This window comes from Cetorhinus maximus, chromosome 19, assembly GCF_964194155.1.
Source record: "Cetorhinus maximus chromosome 19, sCetMax3.hap1.1, whole genome shotgun sequence".
Classification (NCBI taxonomy): Eukaryota; Metazoa; Chordata; class Chondrichthyes; order Lamniformes; family Cetorhinidae; genus Cetorhinus; species Cetorhinus maximus.
The window spans coordinates 52838948-52855325 of NC_135897.1; the positions used below are offsets into that span (position 1 = coordinate 52838948).

Sequence of the window (16378 nt, forward strand, 5' to 3'; positions counted from 1 at the left end):
GCCACATCTGTACAGAGGAGGAGCGCCTTGCAGTGCAGAAAAAGAATGAATGATCTAATCCAGGGTAAGTGAACCCTCTGCACCCCATACTCACCTCACTAAATGGGTACTGGGACATGGGCGCCAATGGCAATGCCAGTATCTGTGCTGTCCATGCATAAAAGCCCTTCACAAGGTGCTGGTATGCTATCGTACAGCCCCATTGCAGTCCATGTGGTCTGCTGGTAGGGAGGCAACTGTGGGTTGCTCACCCAGCCACACAGAAGGCACAGCCATTGCGGGGGGGGGGTATTTGCGTTGAGGGTAACTCGCAAATGCTGCCAGAACTTGCAGGTCTGGACGGTGCTGCCAAAGTGCCCTTGGGGACTAGCAGCAGTGCATCTCTCATATGGCACACACAGCTTCCAATGGGTCGGTGGTGGAGGGACTGAATGGCGAGGGTGCTGGATGGGGTGTCAATCAGGTGGCCTACATTGTCCTGCATGAAACCCCTCACTTGCACCTTGCATATGATATTCAGGCCTTGGGGGTTCACAAGGTCACTCATTAGACAGGATTAGCAGGATGCGACCTGCGCCTGCATCAGAAGTGTTCACAAACCATCTACCTTTATGCAGGAGAAGACAATGCACAACAGGCGTGAGTGGAGAAGACAGGAGGGGGCATGCCAGAAGTCCGCCCCCCTCACACAGTTTGAGCCGAGCCTACCAAGCTGGCAGGGGAGGACTGTAACCGTCCGTGTGCCAACAATGAGGTTGTCCTCTCCCAGCCATGCAGTGAGGAAGCATGCTCATTCTCTGTCAATTGGAACCTGAGGGTGAGGCTCTGTGCTACGTAGGAGGCAGGCCATGCAGTCATTCATTCTATCCTCTTTCCGTTACAGGTGCCAGCAGGAAGAGGGTGAGGCCAGACCCCATGCCTGAAATCAGCTCCAGCCCACGTGACACCCCTGAAGAGAACAAGGATAACGAATTTTCACCTGTAGAGCCATCACAAAATTCACCTGCACCTTCACCAGCTCAGAGACACACACCTTGGTGGCTGATAGATCTAATTTAGGTTGGGCCTCACACTCTGGTGGTCACTTCACAGCCACATGTCCACAGCAGGAGAAGGCAGTTAAAGCCAAGATCACTGGCATTCGGAGGACTACTGGAGAAGAGGCCTCTGCTAAGTCCGAGTCTGATGATGAGCCTCTAGGAGTGGCCATGGACAAGATGCTGGAGATGCAGCGAGACACGGGGGAACATCAGGCAGAGGTGTCAGCGGCCCTTAACACAGTGGCATGTGAGGCGGAGGAGTCCATCCGTGTGCTCTCTGGTGTCGTGGCACTAACATGTGAACGCATGGAGGGCTCCATGGGGCGGATGGTGGACGCCATGGAGACCCTCATCCACCAGAATGGCAATGTGCACAGACCTACACTGTATTGGTGTAGCCATGGGGGAGCTCTCACAGTGGCTATGCAAGAAAGGGACGAGACACCTTAACCTCACTCCAGGTTCCTCTTATCCTCAAGGAGTCAGGTAGGGATCCTCGGGCATCCAAAGGGAGGAGGAGCATCAGGCGGACATCCCAGGGGTTCCACCCAGGACTCTCCAAGGGTGTCCGGGTATTCTGAGTCCCCTCTGCCTGTGACCCCATCAGCTCCAACCTCTTGCACCGCTGAGGGTGCACCTGCAGAGCAGGAGACACAGAGAATGCTGGGGCCATCCACGTCCTCGAGAGGATGTCTGCCAAAGTCATTAGAGACAAGAGGGCATAGTGGTCAGCAGGCTACCTCCATCTCTCCTGTGGATGTCGGAGAAATACCTAGACTTAGTGGTAGGGGAAGGAAAATTAAGAAGTTCTAAGTTCACTGCGGTAGCACGGGTGCAGAACCATTGTAAATAGTTGCTGCACTTTTGTAAATATATGATTCATTGCACTTCACTGAGGTCCACTGGGTTTTTCTTGCTGCTGCTGTTTGTGTTAATGCATGTGTGCAACTTTTGCACCCTCCCCCCATCCTCCCCCCTGCCCCGACAACCTTTCACAGTGCTGTCCCAGGCCGAGTCTATCCCTCTGAATCATACCTGTGCATGAAGGCATCACTCTTTGCCAAGGTGCTTGAGAGCCATGTGCAAGGAGCCTCTCTCTGTTCCCTTTCCCTTCACTGCCTCTCTGATCCTATAGAAAGATATTTCCCTTGTCAGGATGACTTATTAGCGATTCCCTTCAATTGTCCAGTTGAACTAAAGTCCAGCTCCGCCCACCCGTTGGCCCCCCTCCTAAGCATTTCTTGAGCTGGACATTGAGGGTGTGGACTCAGTGCTATGCCTTAGCATTAGGATGGTACGTGTGAGTGTACAGACCATCTCCAGTACCCTCTCTCCTCCTCCTGTAACCCATACCCTGCCCCCATCACCACTAACCCCCCCACGCCCTCCCCCCCTCCACCGCCACTGGTGTTACCTTCACCTTCTCATCTGTCACCCTTAAACAACCCCATCCCCTTCACCCTTCAGCCCATCACTGTTACCCTTCACATGCCTTCCCTGAGCCCATGCCTATCATGGTACCTATGCCCACCCTGATCCTGCACACCTGAGAATGCATGTACACCCCCATGTCCCCTCCAACCACCCATTGACCCCACAGACCCCTCCCTCTGAATACACCCCGTCCCTCACTGCCCCCTGCTTTCCCACAGCACCTGCACCGCTCTATAGTCCCTTCCCCACAATGCCACCTTCTGCAAGGCTACCTGGTTTCATCTCCCCCAAACCCTAGCCTTCCCACACTTCCCTGCCCTCTCTCTCGTCCCACCCTCGTATTCCAGCACTCCCCGTGTTATCTGCCCTCTCCCCACCTCATGTTACAGCACCCTGCCCTGGTCGCTGTGCGTCTTACACCAAGTGGAGCAACCTGTGCCTTCCTGGTAAGTCCTTGTCATCTCAATGCCATATTGGTCTGGCCATGTTTCAGACCGGCGTAAACTCCCGCTGGCCGGGTGGATGATTTGCCATGGGAGGAGAATTCCAGTCGGGTGCTCTTTTAATCATATTAATTGTATGTTAGTTGGGTTCCTGATGGCCTTTGGTGGGAATGGCGACCTGTCATTATCCCACCATGACGGTTGGGACTGCAAGTTCCCGCTGCCATTTCCCGTCGTCAGGAATCCGATTTTTCATCCTGATGTATTCTCTGCTCCCTACCGCCATGAACCCTGCCACTGGCAGTAGCAGAAAATTCCAGCCAATGTCTTCAGTCCCCACCACAAATCCTGATCTCTAGCCACTGTCTTCATCGCCCTCTCTGGAAACTGCCTAAGGTTGAATAAGACCATTGTCAACCTTGGAGCTGCATTTGACCCTGAGATGAGCTTCTGAACACATATTCATGCCATTACCAAGACCGCCTTTATAGCATCACCTGGCACAGCCCTTGCCTCAGCTCATCCTCTGCTGAGACCTTCATTATGCCTAGTTACTTCTAGGCTTGATTATTCAAGCACTCTCCTGGCCAGCCTCCCACCTTTCACCATTCATAAACTTGAACTCATCCAAAATTCTGCTGCCCATACATCCTAACTCAGTGAAGCCCTTTTCACTTATCATCCTTGAGCTCACAGACTTAAGTTGGCTCCCAGTCTGGCAATGCCTCAATTTTAAAATTCTTATCCTTGTTTTCAAATCTCTCCATGGCCTTATCCCTCCCTATTTCTGTAACCACAACTGTCTGAAATCTGCATTATAGAAAGGATGTGATTGCACTAGAGAGAGTGCAGAGGAGATTTACCAGGATGTTGCCTGGGCTGGAGAGTTTTAGTTATGAGGAGAGATCGGATAGACTGGGGTTATTTTCCTTGGAGCGGAGGAGATTGAGGGGGGACATGATTGAAGCGTATAAAATTATGAGGGGCATAGATAGGGTAGACAGGAAGGAACTTTTCCCCTTGGTGGAGGAATCAATAACCATGGGGCATAGATTTAAGGTAAGGGGCAGGAGGTTTAGAGGGGATGTGTGGAAGAAGTTTTTCACCCAGAGGGTGGTGGGAATCTGGAACTCACTGCCTGAAAGGGTGGTAGAGGCAGAAACCCTCATAACATTTAAGAAGTATTTGGATGTGCACTTGCGATGCCATGGCATACAAGGCTATGGGCCTAGTGTTGGAACATGGGATTAGAATAGTTAGGTACTTCTGACCGGCGCAGACTCGATGGGCCGAAGGGCCTTTTTCTGTGCTGTAGACCTCTATGACTCTATGAACTTCCTCCAGACCTAAAAGCCCCACAAGTACTCTGCGTTCCTTCAATTCTGGCCTCTCGTGCAACCTCTACTTTCATCACTACTTCATGGGCGATGATGCTTACAGCTCCCTTGTTTCTGAGCTCTGGATTTCCCTCCCTAAACCTTCCTGATTCTCTTCCTCTCTTTCCTCCTTTAAGATGGTCCTTAAAACCTATTTCTTTGACTAAGCTCTTGGTCATCTGCCCTGATAGCTGCTTATATGGCTTGGTGTGCAATTTTATTTGTTAAAGCTTTTGTAAAGCTCCTTGGGATGTTTTACTATGTTAAAGGAGTGATATAAATGTAAGTTGTTGTTGTCCTGTAACTGCCAGGACATTATATCTCTACTTTTAAATAGGACAGATATGTAGCCACTCAATTTGAAGGTGCTAAAGGTACCAGCTAAGTGTGAATTACCCTGTCTCCCTCTGCCAAGAGATGCTGTAGTCTTTTGTAGGTATCAAATCTACTTTTCCCCCTCTTTCATGGCACTAATCATCAGTACTATAGCCCAGTTTGCCACCACGCTGTCCTAGATAGACAGATTTTTAGAGCAACCTTTTAACAAGATTATTTGTCATGTAATTTTTCTATCTATTTTCTACTCATTTTTAATGGTCAGATATTTATTAATAAATTGTTGCCTTTTAATTTAAAAACAGTAATATGTCCATAAATATATAAAAGATTGCATCCATGTTGGTCATCAGGAGTTTTTACATTACTAGTATAAGTGGGGACATGATGCTAGACAGTGATACAAACATTCAGTGATGATGGCAGCATATAGTTAAGCTTTAGATATTTCTCTTGCTGTTTGCCATTCCAGTAAGTGACTCCTTGGGCCATATGAACCGAAGTGTGATTATTTGCAAAATACCTGGTAATGCAGTATTGCTTAGAAAACCCTCAATATTGGTCCATTTTCCATTAAATGCATATTAAAACCTAAAATAGTTTGATTATTTCATTAATGATGTCTATTTGAACATGTTTGAGAGAACAAGGATAAGCACAGTGGAAACTGGATGCTGGTACATTCTCCCGTACTTGGTGGGGATTCCGCACTCTGAACCGTGGACTGACTCTCTGATCTCTGTTAGCCCATACTTTACCTAGAAATGGAAGTATATGATGCTGTTCCTGGTTATAAAAAAAAACTGGTCAATTCCCCACAATTTTTATCTTCCAGTTTGAACAATAGAGTTGTATAAAATACATTGAAAGAAGAACTTGAAGGAATAATAAGTAAGTATTCAATAAAACAAGCATATTGGCCTAGGCTTTGTGGTCAGCATTGAAGGAATGGCATCACAATTCACCTCGCTAACAGCTGCCCACAGAGTTTTCTTGGACTTTTGTGTGGAAACTTGCCATTATCCAGCATTTGACCCAGTGCAGTGCCCTCTACAGGGCATCTGTGCTGTGGGTAAGAAGCTCAAGAAATAGCGAGGCTCTTCAACCAATCACATTGAAGAATCCTCACAGACATGCAGTCTAAAGCAGAAATAGTAAATTAGATTTAAGTCATGTACAGAAAACAAAATAAAGATTGTGAAAAAATAATGGGATGATAAAAGTGACAGAGAAGAAGTAAATAGAATTATGTTAATTTTATATGTTTAAATCTCCAACACAAAATAACTTCTAAAGGAATGGAACTCCATATTTATAAAAATATATTTTCAGCATCAGAGAGGTTGTTTGGCAGTAATAGTCGCTTATCATGCAGTTAAAATTTCACCAACCCCTACCCATGCACCAATCCTGACATTTTCTGGTGTATTTAGTGGGGATCTAGTGGATAAGTACCCCAGGTTTACATCAGTATAGTGATTTCTATTGATGAAGACTGTCACAGTGCACTCTATGGAGAAGTGGTGTATTTCTGACAGCAACCTCTGGATTTCCATGTTTGCAGGTGCCCAAGTTGCTGTTAGGTTTCTTCTATTATAAATGGTGAGTGTTGTTAGTCTCACCATTATTATCTAAGTGAAATCCAAGCTATGACAATGTAAATACTGTGCACTTGTTTTACAGATACGTTGGAAACCTCCAAAGAATATTTGATTATTCCCCCTTAGATCCAACTCAAGATTTTGATACACAGATGTAAGTAATAGATTTTGTAACAACATTGTACCTGGCCAGCTGCGCTCAAATAAATTTGTTAACTATCAATAATTTATTTAAAACAAGGGTTTGCATCTTTGTAATTGTGGGCAGAACCTTCTGCCTGCTGGGCGAGCCAGTCGGGAGCGGGCGCGGAGCTGGTCGCTGCCTGCGATCGGCTGCACGCTGCTATTTTACATGGGCAGGCCAATTAAGGCCCAGCCAGCGTGACGCGTGCCCGGTAGCGCTACCCGTGTGGGCGGGGGGGAAGAGGGGCCTGCGCGTGTGCATGAAAGAGCGCAGAAATCTCCCTGAGGCATGGAGCTGCCTCAGGGTGATTCAGAGCATACTGAGAATTTTTAATGAATAAAGTTAAAAATTATTTACACATGTCCCCTCATGCAACAGTGTCACATGAGGTGGGACATGTTTATGAAATGTGAAAAATTTATTAATTTAATAAAACCTGCGTGAAAGCTCATCCCACCCATGGATGAGGTTTCATGCAAAACACGAAGGCCACTTGGGCTTTTCGCCTGCCCGCCAGCCTTAAGGTTGGACGGGCAGCCCTGTCAATGACGTTAATTGGTTTTTAAATGGCCTTAACAGGCCTTCGACAGTTCAGCAGGTGCGAAGCCACCCCCAGCGCGTGCCCACAGAAGAAAGACTGCAATGACACGCTGTGACATTGGGACACACGCCCGGCATCACTGAGCGTCATTTTATGTGTTGGCATGTGGGGCCTGTGTTTTTTGGGAGCAACATTGCTCACATCAATTGGGCAAAAAAAAACACAGAACAATTTATGAGCTCATAAATCACTGGAAATATTTTGAAATTATTCTGCATAAGGTTTCCATCTTTTACAAAGATTTTGCTAACTGATAGCCAGTTCAGTTTGCACTCTGAACTTCAGAGATTTTAAAATCTTTTTAAATGGCAACTACTGGCACGTGAATGTTCTTGCCATAACCTGCAGAAAAAATGCTTTTGAGATGATGGGTGACTCAACTTGCTCTGTTGGAATATCACATTTTTGTAGCATCCTTGCCTAGAAATGTTACTGAATGAATACTGTGAAGTTATAATAGAAATGAAGTACTGTGAATGTTGGAAATCTGAAATAAAAACAGAAAGTGTTGGAAATACTCAGCAGGTCTGGCAGCATCTGTAGTGACAGGAACAGTTAATGTTTTGAGTTGAATATGACTTCTTCAGAACTGAAGGAAGGTAGAAATGTGATGGGTTTTGTGCCATCAAAAGTGGGGAGGGGGAAGAACAAAAGGGAAGGTCTGGAATATGGCAGAGGGCAGGAGAATTACATGACAAAGATGTTACGGAACAAAAGGCAAAGGGAGTGTTAACAGTTGTAGTAAAGAAACAATGCATTTGTCCAGAGTAAGTGTGAATGCCAGAATAAAGAACAGCTCATCCAAAAGCAAAAACATGAAAAACAAGATTCAAAAAAGCACATAGCAAAAAAAAAATCAAAATGGGGGTAGAGTTCATGGTCTGAAATTGCTGAGTCCAGAAGGGTGTAAAATGCCTAGTCAGAGATGAGGTGCTGTTCCTCCAGCTTGCATTGAGCTTCACTAGAACACTGCAACAGGCTGAGGACAGAAGCGTGAGCCTGAGAGCAAGGCGGTGAATTAAAATGGCAAACAACCGGAAGCTCAGGGTCATGCTTGCAGAGTGGACGTGTTCTACAAAGAGATCACCCAATCTGTGTTTGGTCTCCCCAATGTAAACAATGCCACATTGTGAACAGTGAATACAGTATATTAACTTGAAAGAAGTACAAGTAAATCACTGCTTCACCTGGAAGGAGTGTTTAGGGCCTTTGATGGCAAGGAGAGAAGAGGTAAAAGGGAAGGTGTTATACCTTCTGCACTTGGAGGGGAAAATGCTGTGGGAAGGGGATGAGGTGTTGGGGTGATTGAGGAGTGGACCAGGGTGTCACAGAGGGAATGGTCCCTTCAGAATACTGATGGGAAGGGGAGGGGAAGATGTGTTTGGTGATGGCATCATGCTGGAGCTGGTGGAAATGGTGGGGGCTGATCCTTCAAATGTGGAGGATGGTGGGGTGGAAATTGAGGACCAGGGGAACCCTACTGCCGTTCTGGGAGGGCACATAATATTGAAGATGTAATATTGAATATGCATGAGATAAAGTGGTGATTTATTGTGTTATGAAATAGGATGGCCTAGAGCTTAGTTCATTGACTTACTAAGAGCATTAAGTCACAATATGAGAATTGAACAGAAGGTGAGAGGGTGAAAAAATTGTCATCAGGGATGAAAATTCACTGGTTGTAAACCGGACGGCCACATTAAGATCATATCTGTCAGTGTCCTCCAGTGCTAGAATTTGTGCGGTCAGTGGGAAAGCATCCCATTACCACTGGTCAGGCCGGCAATGCTTTGAGCACGTTTCCGGCCCAGGCCTGCTTGGTGATAGTGTGGGATTGTTCAGGACCCAGGCCTCTGACCATGAACTAAGTCAAACTCTTCTTCAGTGGCTCAAGACACTTGCTGGGGCTCCACTAATGAGGCCCCATGTCTTCTTTTGCAGAGGTTAGTGTGCCTCATCTCATTTTGTGTACTGATATGACAGGCCAAACTGAACCTGAGGATCAGTAACTCCTGGCATCGGGAGTGCCCATCCCTGCCTCCAGCCCCTTCTTATCATTATACCTTGTAAGGGGAAGATGAAGGCTCTGCCACATGCAAGGCAAGCAGAAAACTTTTAGAAACTCCATATTTCCGAGTGGTTGAGCTGGTGTGTCAGCAGGAGTTACAGAAGGAAACCCTGAGGAACCTTTTTGCCATCTGGTTTACCACTAGAGTGATATTGCCGAGAAGAGAGAGATGCTGCCAAAGCTTTTCATCTTGTACTAATCATGACAAATACACGAATGCCAAATTTCAAATGATTACTATTTATATTACAGGAAAAAAGGTGCCAAATTGCTGTGATTGTTTGAAATTTAGCATTCTTGTGTTTGTCATGTGTTTGGCAGCATGTCTCTCTTCAGCAATATTGAAGTTCTGTACTAATCACATGACTAAAGTTGTAAATGGACTTATAAAGAGTGGAAAAATAATTTTAAGCAGTTTTAAAAAAATGTGAACAAGAATTATAAAAAGGTTGCATTAACTTATCATGGGCGTTTTGCACAAAATATGGTTTTGCAAATGTTGTACAATAAGAAAGCGGAATAAATAGTGAATTTTGAAGGTAACTTCTGATGACTTTAGAACATGGGCATAATTCTTTTGATCAAGATTGAGGAAAATGTCACAATTTGTCTTTGCCAGCTCTCTCATGTTATAATAGGCATCAGTGCAGCTGTGGTCAATTGACATTTGCTGCAAAGCACACTTAAGAAAATCATAGAACAGTTACAATGTAGAAGGAGGTCATTCAACCCATCACGTCCATGTTGGTTCTCTGCAAGAGCAAGTCAGCTAGTTGCATGACTCTGCCTTTTCCCTGTAGCTCTGCAAATTTTCTCAATTCAGATAATTCAGTTCCTTTTTGCAAGTCGCGGCTGATTCATCAGTGTTCAAAAGTTTATTTTCTTTTCACTTTTGATGAAAACATCAGAAATAAATCCAAAAAAATTGTTGGAATGCAGATTTATGTGAAGCTTAGTAGTGATCAAAGTGGTGTGTTGTTTCCTAATGAAAAATCACACATTTTGACCCTAGACCTAAATGACTGTGAATGTACTCATATGTTTGTTTCACTTTGTCTATTCACGATCACTCCACTAGATGGAGCACCTCTAAGAGCAGATATAGACCAGTTTGCATGATTTAATGGTATCTCCTTCAGTCCCAGAGGGTCATTAATATTTTCATATTCTTCCATAGTTTCAGTCTCTTGTCACCCTGATGTGCCATGACCTATTTGTTTCTCGAGCACCTGACCTACTCCTTTCCTGTACCAATACCACTCCAGAACTTGTTCCACTTTTTTCCTTCCAATCTCACAGCTTGACATTTCCACAGGACTTGTTTTGTTCTTTAGGAATACGAAAAATGACCTAGTGGTTGATGCAGCCTAGTGATGCTCAGCAACTGCATTCGCCTGGAATAAAAATTGTGTAAAATAATTTTGTGTTGGAAGCAGTATTTGAAAATAGCATTATACATAACACAGCAAGATATGAACACATGTGCTTCTTGTAGATAATTGAACTGAGCATTCTGACTTTGTACAGGACCAAGCTGGGATATGGACTTCTCTCAGGCCGGTACTCCAAACCTCCAATGAAATCTGAGGTGATTGAACAGGTGATGAAAGAAGAATACAAGGTATTTGATTGCCTGTGTGCTAACTTGATACCTAGGTATGTCACAGAGGATGTGCAAAGAACAATAACTAGTTTCACACCATATAGTATTGCATGCTGGTAACCTTAAGAGGAGAGTATTGTGTAACATTGACACAGCTTTAGGCATCTCATGCCGAACTCGATGCAAGCAATTCTACTTTCAGTACTCCAAGTAGTGATGGCTCCTATACCAAAGTGGTAATAAAGTCCCTGGAATTTCTTTCAAAGATTATTGTAAGTAACTTATGGGCAGACTTGGAGCCAAAAATACTCCGTTCTTACGCTGCACACTTGCTGGAGCTCCTGTAGGAGCACAGTAGAAGGACCAGAAAATAGGCCATTGCTCAGGTGCACTGAGTCCCAGGCTGATATTGGAGATTCTGCTGGGTTTTCTAGGGAGCAGATGCTACATCCGCTCTTGCCATGCCAGTCGGAGGGGATAGGGACGAGGGTTAGGACTCCCTGGCTTGGGACTAATGTCTCTGGTTTAGGAGCAGATCAAAATAGGATTGGCAGCTGATATGCCCAGAGAGAATAGAAATACTACATCTTGAAGGGTGCACATGGGCTTCACCTGAGAGTTCAGGCCAGGGCCATTGCTTGGATTCCGAAATGGAATCCCAAATTTTTTTTAAGTTAATGCAATTGTGAAAATGGTTCTCTAATTAAAGGCTGGGGAATTCTTCTTGAGGAAGGTTGAGGATGTGGGGCACTGACTACTGCCCTTGAAAGGACATTGTATTATAGCCCTGGGGTCAGGCAGATACACAAGATGCATCCCTGGATGTGCAGGCATATGTGGTTAGAATGTGAAATAAAGAACCTTCCCCTGACTCAGAAAAGCCCACTGAATCAGCGACACAGGCTGTCTGAACAGACTATCTGAACAGGATCCAGGCGTAATTGTTGGGATTGCTTTCCAACAGATTTTTAAGGACCCCTAACATTATGGAGGTTAACCTTGCATTGCGCAGTGTTCGTGCAATTCAGATTCAACACCGGGCTTCGCAGGCAGCACCACATTGCTTTCAGGGGGGTGTCAGAGGCAAGTCACTACCCACCAGACCAGCGGTAAGGTGGGGGTGGGTTTTAGCGTGCTGCAGGGTAAGGCCTTTGCTGGGGATGTGGGGAAATGGGCCTGAGGCAAGGGAAGGGGCTAGAGGGTAGGGCCTCACTGTGGGGTAAGAATAGGGAAGATTGTGCTCAGGCACATGACAGGGGTGCAATGGGGAAGCGTCCTCAGTGCCACAAAGGGTAGAGAGTCGGTTACAAAATGACATAAGCGAATTTGGGTTTAGAATGGGAGAATTGCTGAGTGAAGAAGCGCTTCAATGTTGAGCTTGCAAAGACTGTCTTTGTACCATCCAGGCCGGGGGAGGGGATGTCAGTCCAGTCTCAGTCATGCCCAGGATGTGTGCACAGGGCATTCTTGTAACATCATGCATGTTGGTCCGGGGGGTTTCTGGCATCTTACTGGGCCATGGTTGACACACTCAGTCAGGGGAGGCATCTGCAGCTTTAGATGGGGAAAAGGTATTGTGGGGGCATTTCAGCGTGTTGGAAGGGGGAGGGGAGGTATATGTCAGGCTGCGCAGGTGCCCTCAAGATGGGGAGGGTTGAGATCCACAGAGACGTCATGCGATCACAAGAACGAGGATGTACAGAACTTGCGCATGTCTTTTCTGCAGGTGAGCGGGAGACAGTGTCACCAATGCCTCCGCATGTCCAGGGATCCGGTGACTCGCATTTGCCACTTTCTCCAGGAATTGGTGCAATGGGACTGGGAGGGCATCCATTGCCACTGACTGTGAAAGTGACTGCCCACTGAATTTCTTTGTGAGTGGCTCCTTCCAGGGCTCTACTGGGGACCACTGCGGGATCTCTCAAACATCCACTCACAAATACATACATGAGGTCACAGACGCCCTTTTTGCGAATTACGTCAACTTCGACAGAGATCAGGCACACCAGGACGCCAGAGCAGTGGGCTTTGCAGAGATTTCCGGATTCCCATAGGTGTGGGGTACCATCAACTGCACTTATGGCTATAAAAGCTCCTTGGAAACACACACTCCAATACATAAACTGGAAAGGCTTTCACTTAATCAATGTACAGCTGGTCTGCGACCACAAGAAGCTTATCATGCAGGTTTGCGCCAGATACCCAGGAAGTGTCCATGACTCATACAGCTTGAGTAGATCCCAGATCCCCGACACACAGGGTCCAGGGTTGGCTCCTTGGTGTTGAGGGGTACCTGTAAAGAACGTGGCTGAAGATACCCATCAGTGGCCACAGAATCCTCCAGAGAAAAGGTACAGCAATGCTCATGCTGCTACCAAACATTGGTGGAGCAGACCAATGGCATCTTAAAGATGTGATTCCAATGTCTGGACAGATCAGGTGGAGAACTCCGGTACACTCCCCAGAGGGTCTCACCAATCATCGTGTCTTGCTGTGCGCTTGCCAACCTTGTGCTGCAAAGGGGGTGGACTTGCCAGATGCTGAAATGGAGGAGCTGCACATCTCCTCAGATGAGAACATCGAAGAGGATGAGGGTGTTGAGTTTGAGGAAGCTGAGGCTGCTGGGAAAGAGGCCATAGCATGGGCCAGATGAGGCAGGCATGCACGTGAGGCCCTCATAGACCCCAGATTCTACGAGGAGGATGATGAGTTGTAGTGAGTACCCTCTTGGACAAGTGCCCTCCATCATGGGCCAATATGAACACCAGTGATGTTATTCCCCTCACTTCAACCATGCACTTCAATATGAGAGTGAATAGTTACACATGAAACTCACATTGTCCTGATCCTTTGAAGGATGATGAAGCCTCAGGAGCATGTGTCCTTGCTGAGATGAGGTGCTAACTGGACGGGGGAGTCCCGGCATCAGACGCCAGAAGGTACTGCCTCTTCAAGCATCTCTCCAGCATCCCAGTTGCTAAGGCAGCCTACAAGAGCCAGGAGCTGTTCCACTATCCTCACTGGGCTTGTAGTTGTATGCCTTCAATCTGACAAAGCTCCTCAAGGAGATCCATCTCTAGCAATAGGACAACGCACTGGGTGCAATGCCGATGGTGAAACTGATAGATGACACTTGGGCCAAGGCAGCCAAGAACGTTCCACAGGTGTGCGTCTATTCTGAGATGACTCAGACCTCTGTGTCACCTTCTCTATCACATTTACATCCGGCACTCTCAGTTAGGCATGCTGGCCTGCTTTTCTCCTCACCTTACCATGCATGTGGACCACCTGAAGATGACAATATTCAACCATTTGAGTGCCAGAACATTAAAATGCCTCCTCTTTAAGACACACATTGTGCCCTCTTGGCCAGCCCCAGCCCTTGCGAACTCCAAAATTCTCAGACGCCATGAAGCCCTCAAGGTCGTGAGTCGTTGCTAATGAAGAGCAGACTTCAGCTTCAGTACATCCTTGCTCCTATCCCATTGCTTCCCTCGATATTGTCTAAAGCTATGATGTGCGGGCCCAGAGCGTGCTGAAAGGCTCTGTTGACTGTCAAAAAATCACCATTCGAAATTAGCATCACGCGTCTCATGGCATCACTGATGTCAAGAATAATCTGAAAAAGGGGCACACAGTATGATGTGGAAGCACACTACATAGATGATGGTGACATCTGCGGTAAGTGGGGCAGGGACCGTGGTATTACACCAGATTAACAGCAACGCAGCTAATCATTAAAAGGAGGCACATGCAAGAGATGTGAGATAGGTGCAATTTTATTTACATTTGTGTACTTTACAAACATGCTGTGAACACCCGTGACACTGTTGTGCTCCTAATTTTTAAAAACTTTCCTAACCCTACTGCTACGTCTGGGTGCCTCCCCGACATCCACAGCTGAGGTGGAGGCAGCCTGCTGACTGCTGCACCCTGTTGTCTGTGATGACTTTGGCAGGCGTCTTTTGGAAGGTCGTGACCTGGAGGGCCCCGGCCTGCTTTGGTGCCCTGCTCTGGGGTAGGTGGACCCTCCTCGGCCTGTGGAGATGGAGGTGATGGCGTCACAGGAAGAAGGGATTGGAATTAGTTGGAGTCACCTGGATGGATGGCCCAGGGGTATCCATCTGCTGGTTCACCTCCCTACGGAGCCCCTGGCTGACTTCTTGAGGAGATGGGGAAGCTGGAGTGAGACCGAGGTACCCCGCCCTCCTCTTGCATGGCCACTGATAGATGCCACCAATGGCTACAGCAATGGAGTTCAGCCCGTGCAACAGTGCAGGACCGATGTCCTGGACCAAGGCCTCCATGGCGGCCACCATCCTGACCTTGGTGCGTTGGCATGCCAGCCCTAACACCTCAGACTGAATACGGACGGGCCCCTCCATTGTCCGATGCAATCCGAGGAATGCAGCTGACATCCTTCCCTGATGTTCCCGTGATTGTTGCTGCAGCTCCCCAGCTGATTTAGGACCGAGTCCAGAGGCTCATCATCTGACTCGGACGCTGAGTGTTGGCAACCTCGGATGTCCCTGCCTCCGCCTGCTGTGGACCAGATTGTGTGATGTGCTCACCAGATTGTGACCCCAAGCCTGCTCCAGAACAAGGTCCCACCAAGGTGTGTCTCTCTGCGCTGGTGGAGGGTGTGGGTGAGCGCTGTGACAGGTCTACTGCTGTGGTATCCTCAGGATCCTCATCCGAGGTGTTGTTGGGGCTTGAGCTAAGGGCCTGGCTGGTTGAGGCTGCCGGGCACTTGGCTTGAGGTTCTTGTGGAAGTAAGTAAAAATAATTAGTGCATGGTAGGTGACTCTAAAACAGGACAATGCACCCATTGTATGGTTGTCTGAGGGGTGAGTTGGTGCAGGATTCTCACGTGGGTGTTTGCAGCCAACCTCACCATCTCCGCAGGGATGATCTACATCCTCTCTGGCCAGCTCAGTGGCTTGGTTTTCAAACTGAGAGGGGACACTCCTTCCCTAGTGTGGAACCTCTCCCTGCGATTGTGTGCAATCTTGTTCTGCATAAAAACAGATCGAGAGAGTGTGAGCAAGACGCAAGCCAGGATAGATGATAAGCTGGCCTGGCATGTATGGGTGGTGAAGAGAACCATGGGCAGGATGAGGACACGATCTCTAGAGGAGATGGGCCCAGATGGAGATGTGAGGTTATGTGTGAGAGAATGGGTGGTGATGTCCCTTGAGCTGGCAGTGAGTGAGATGCCAGTGAATGTGTGATGGGCTTGTGAGTGTGTGAATTGGGAGTGATGAGATGGTTGACTTACCTGGCATCATTCATCCTTCATCCTCTTTCTGTACTGCGTGCCTGACCTTTTCTATGCAGCATTCGCACTGACCACTGCGACCCTGCTTCTCAAGCCGGATTGGTGAGCTTGCTGGACCTCCTGTGGCCAGAGTGGGAGTAGAGAACATTGCAACGGGCTTCGAATGTGTCCAAAAGGTGTTCTGGTGAGGCGTCACCGAATTTGGGGGCTGCCGTCTTCTTGGCTTTCAAAGCGATGTCTTCAGTGGAGCAGTCCTGGCCTGCAGAAGTTGAGAATGCTGTACGCAGCTTCACTTTAAATATAGCGCCCAGAGTGAGGAAGCGGTGAGCTCACGGTGAGGTGGGCGGATCAGAGGCTGCCCGCCAGTGATCAGGCTTGTTCCCTTGGAGCGCATATTTAATGAGGCGGGAAGCG

General features: G+C 47.3%; 1 protein-coding gene across 2 annotated transcripts in view; it reads left to right on the top strand.

The window, feature by feature from the left end:
• Positions 1-16378, top strand: part of usp13 (ubiquitin specific peptidase 13) — a 105904-nt gene that overhangs the window by 51426 nt on the left and 38100 nt on the right. For both annotated transcript variants that reach the window (XM_078563856.1, XM_078563857.1), the window contains exons 9-10: positions 6313-6384; positions 10611-10704. In XM_078563856.1, the coding sequence (XP_078419982.1) occupies positions 6313-6384; positions 10611-10704 (166 nt within the window). The remainder of the gene's footprint in view (positions 1-6312; positions 6385-10610; positions 10705-16378) is intronic.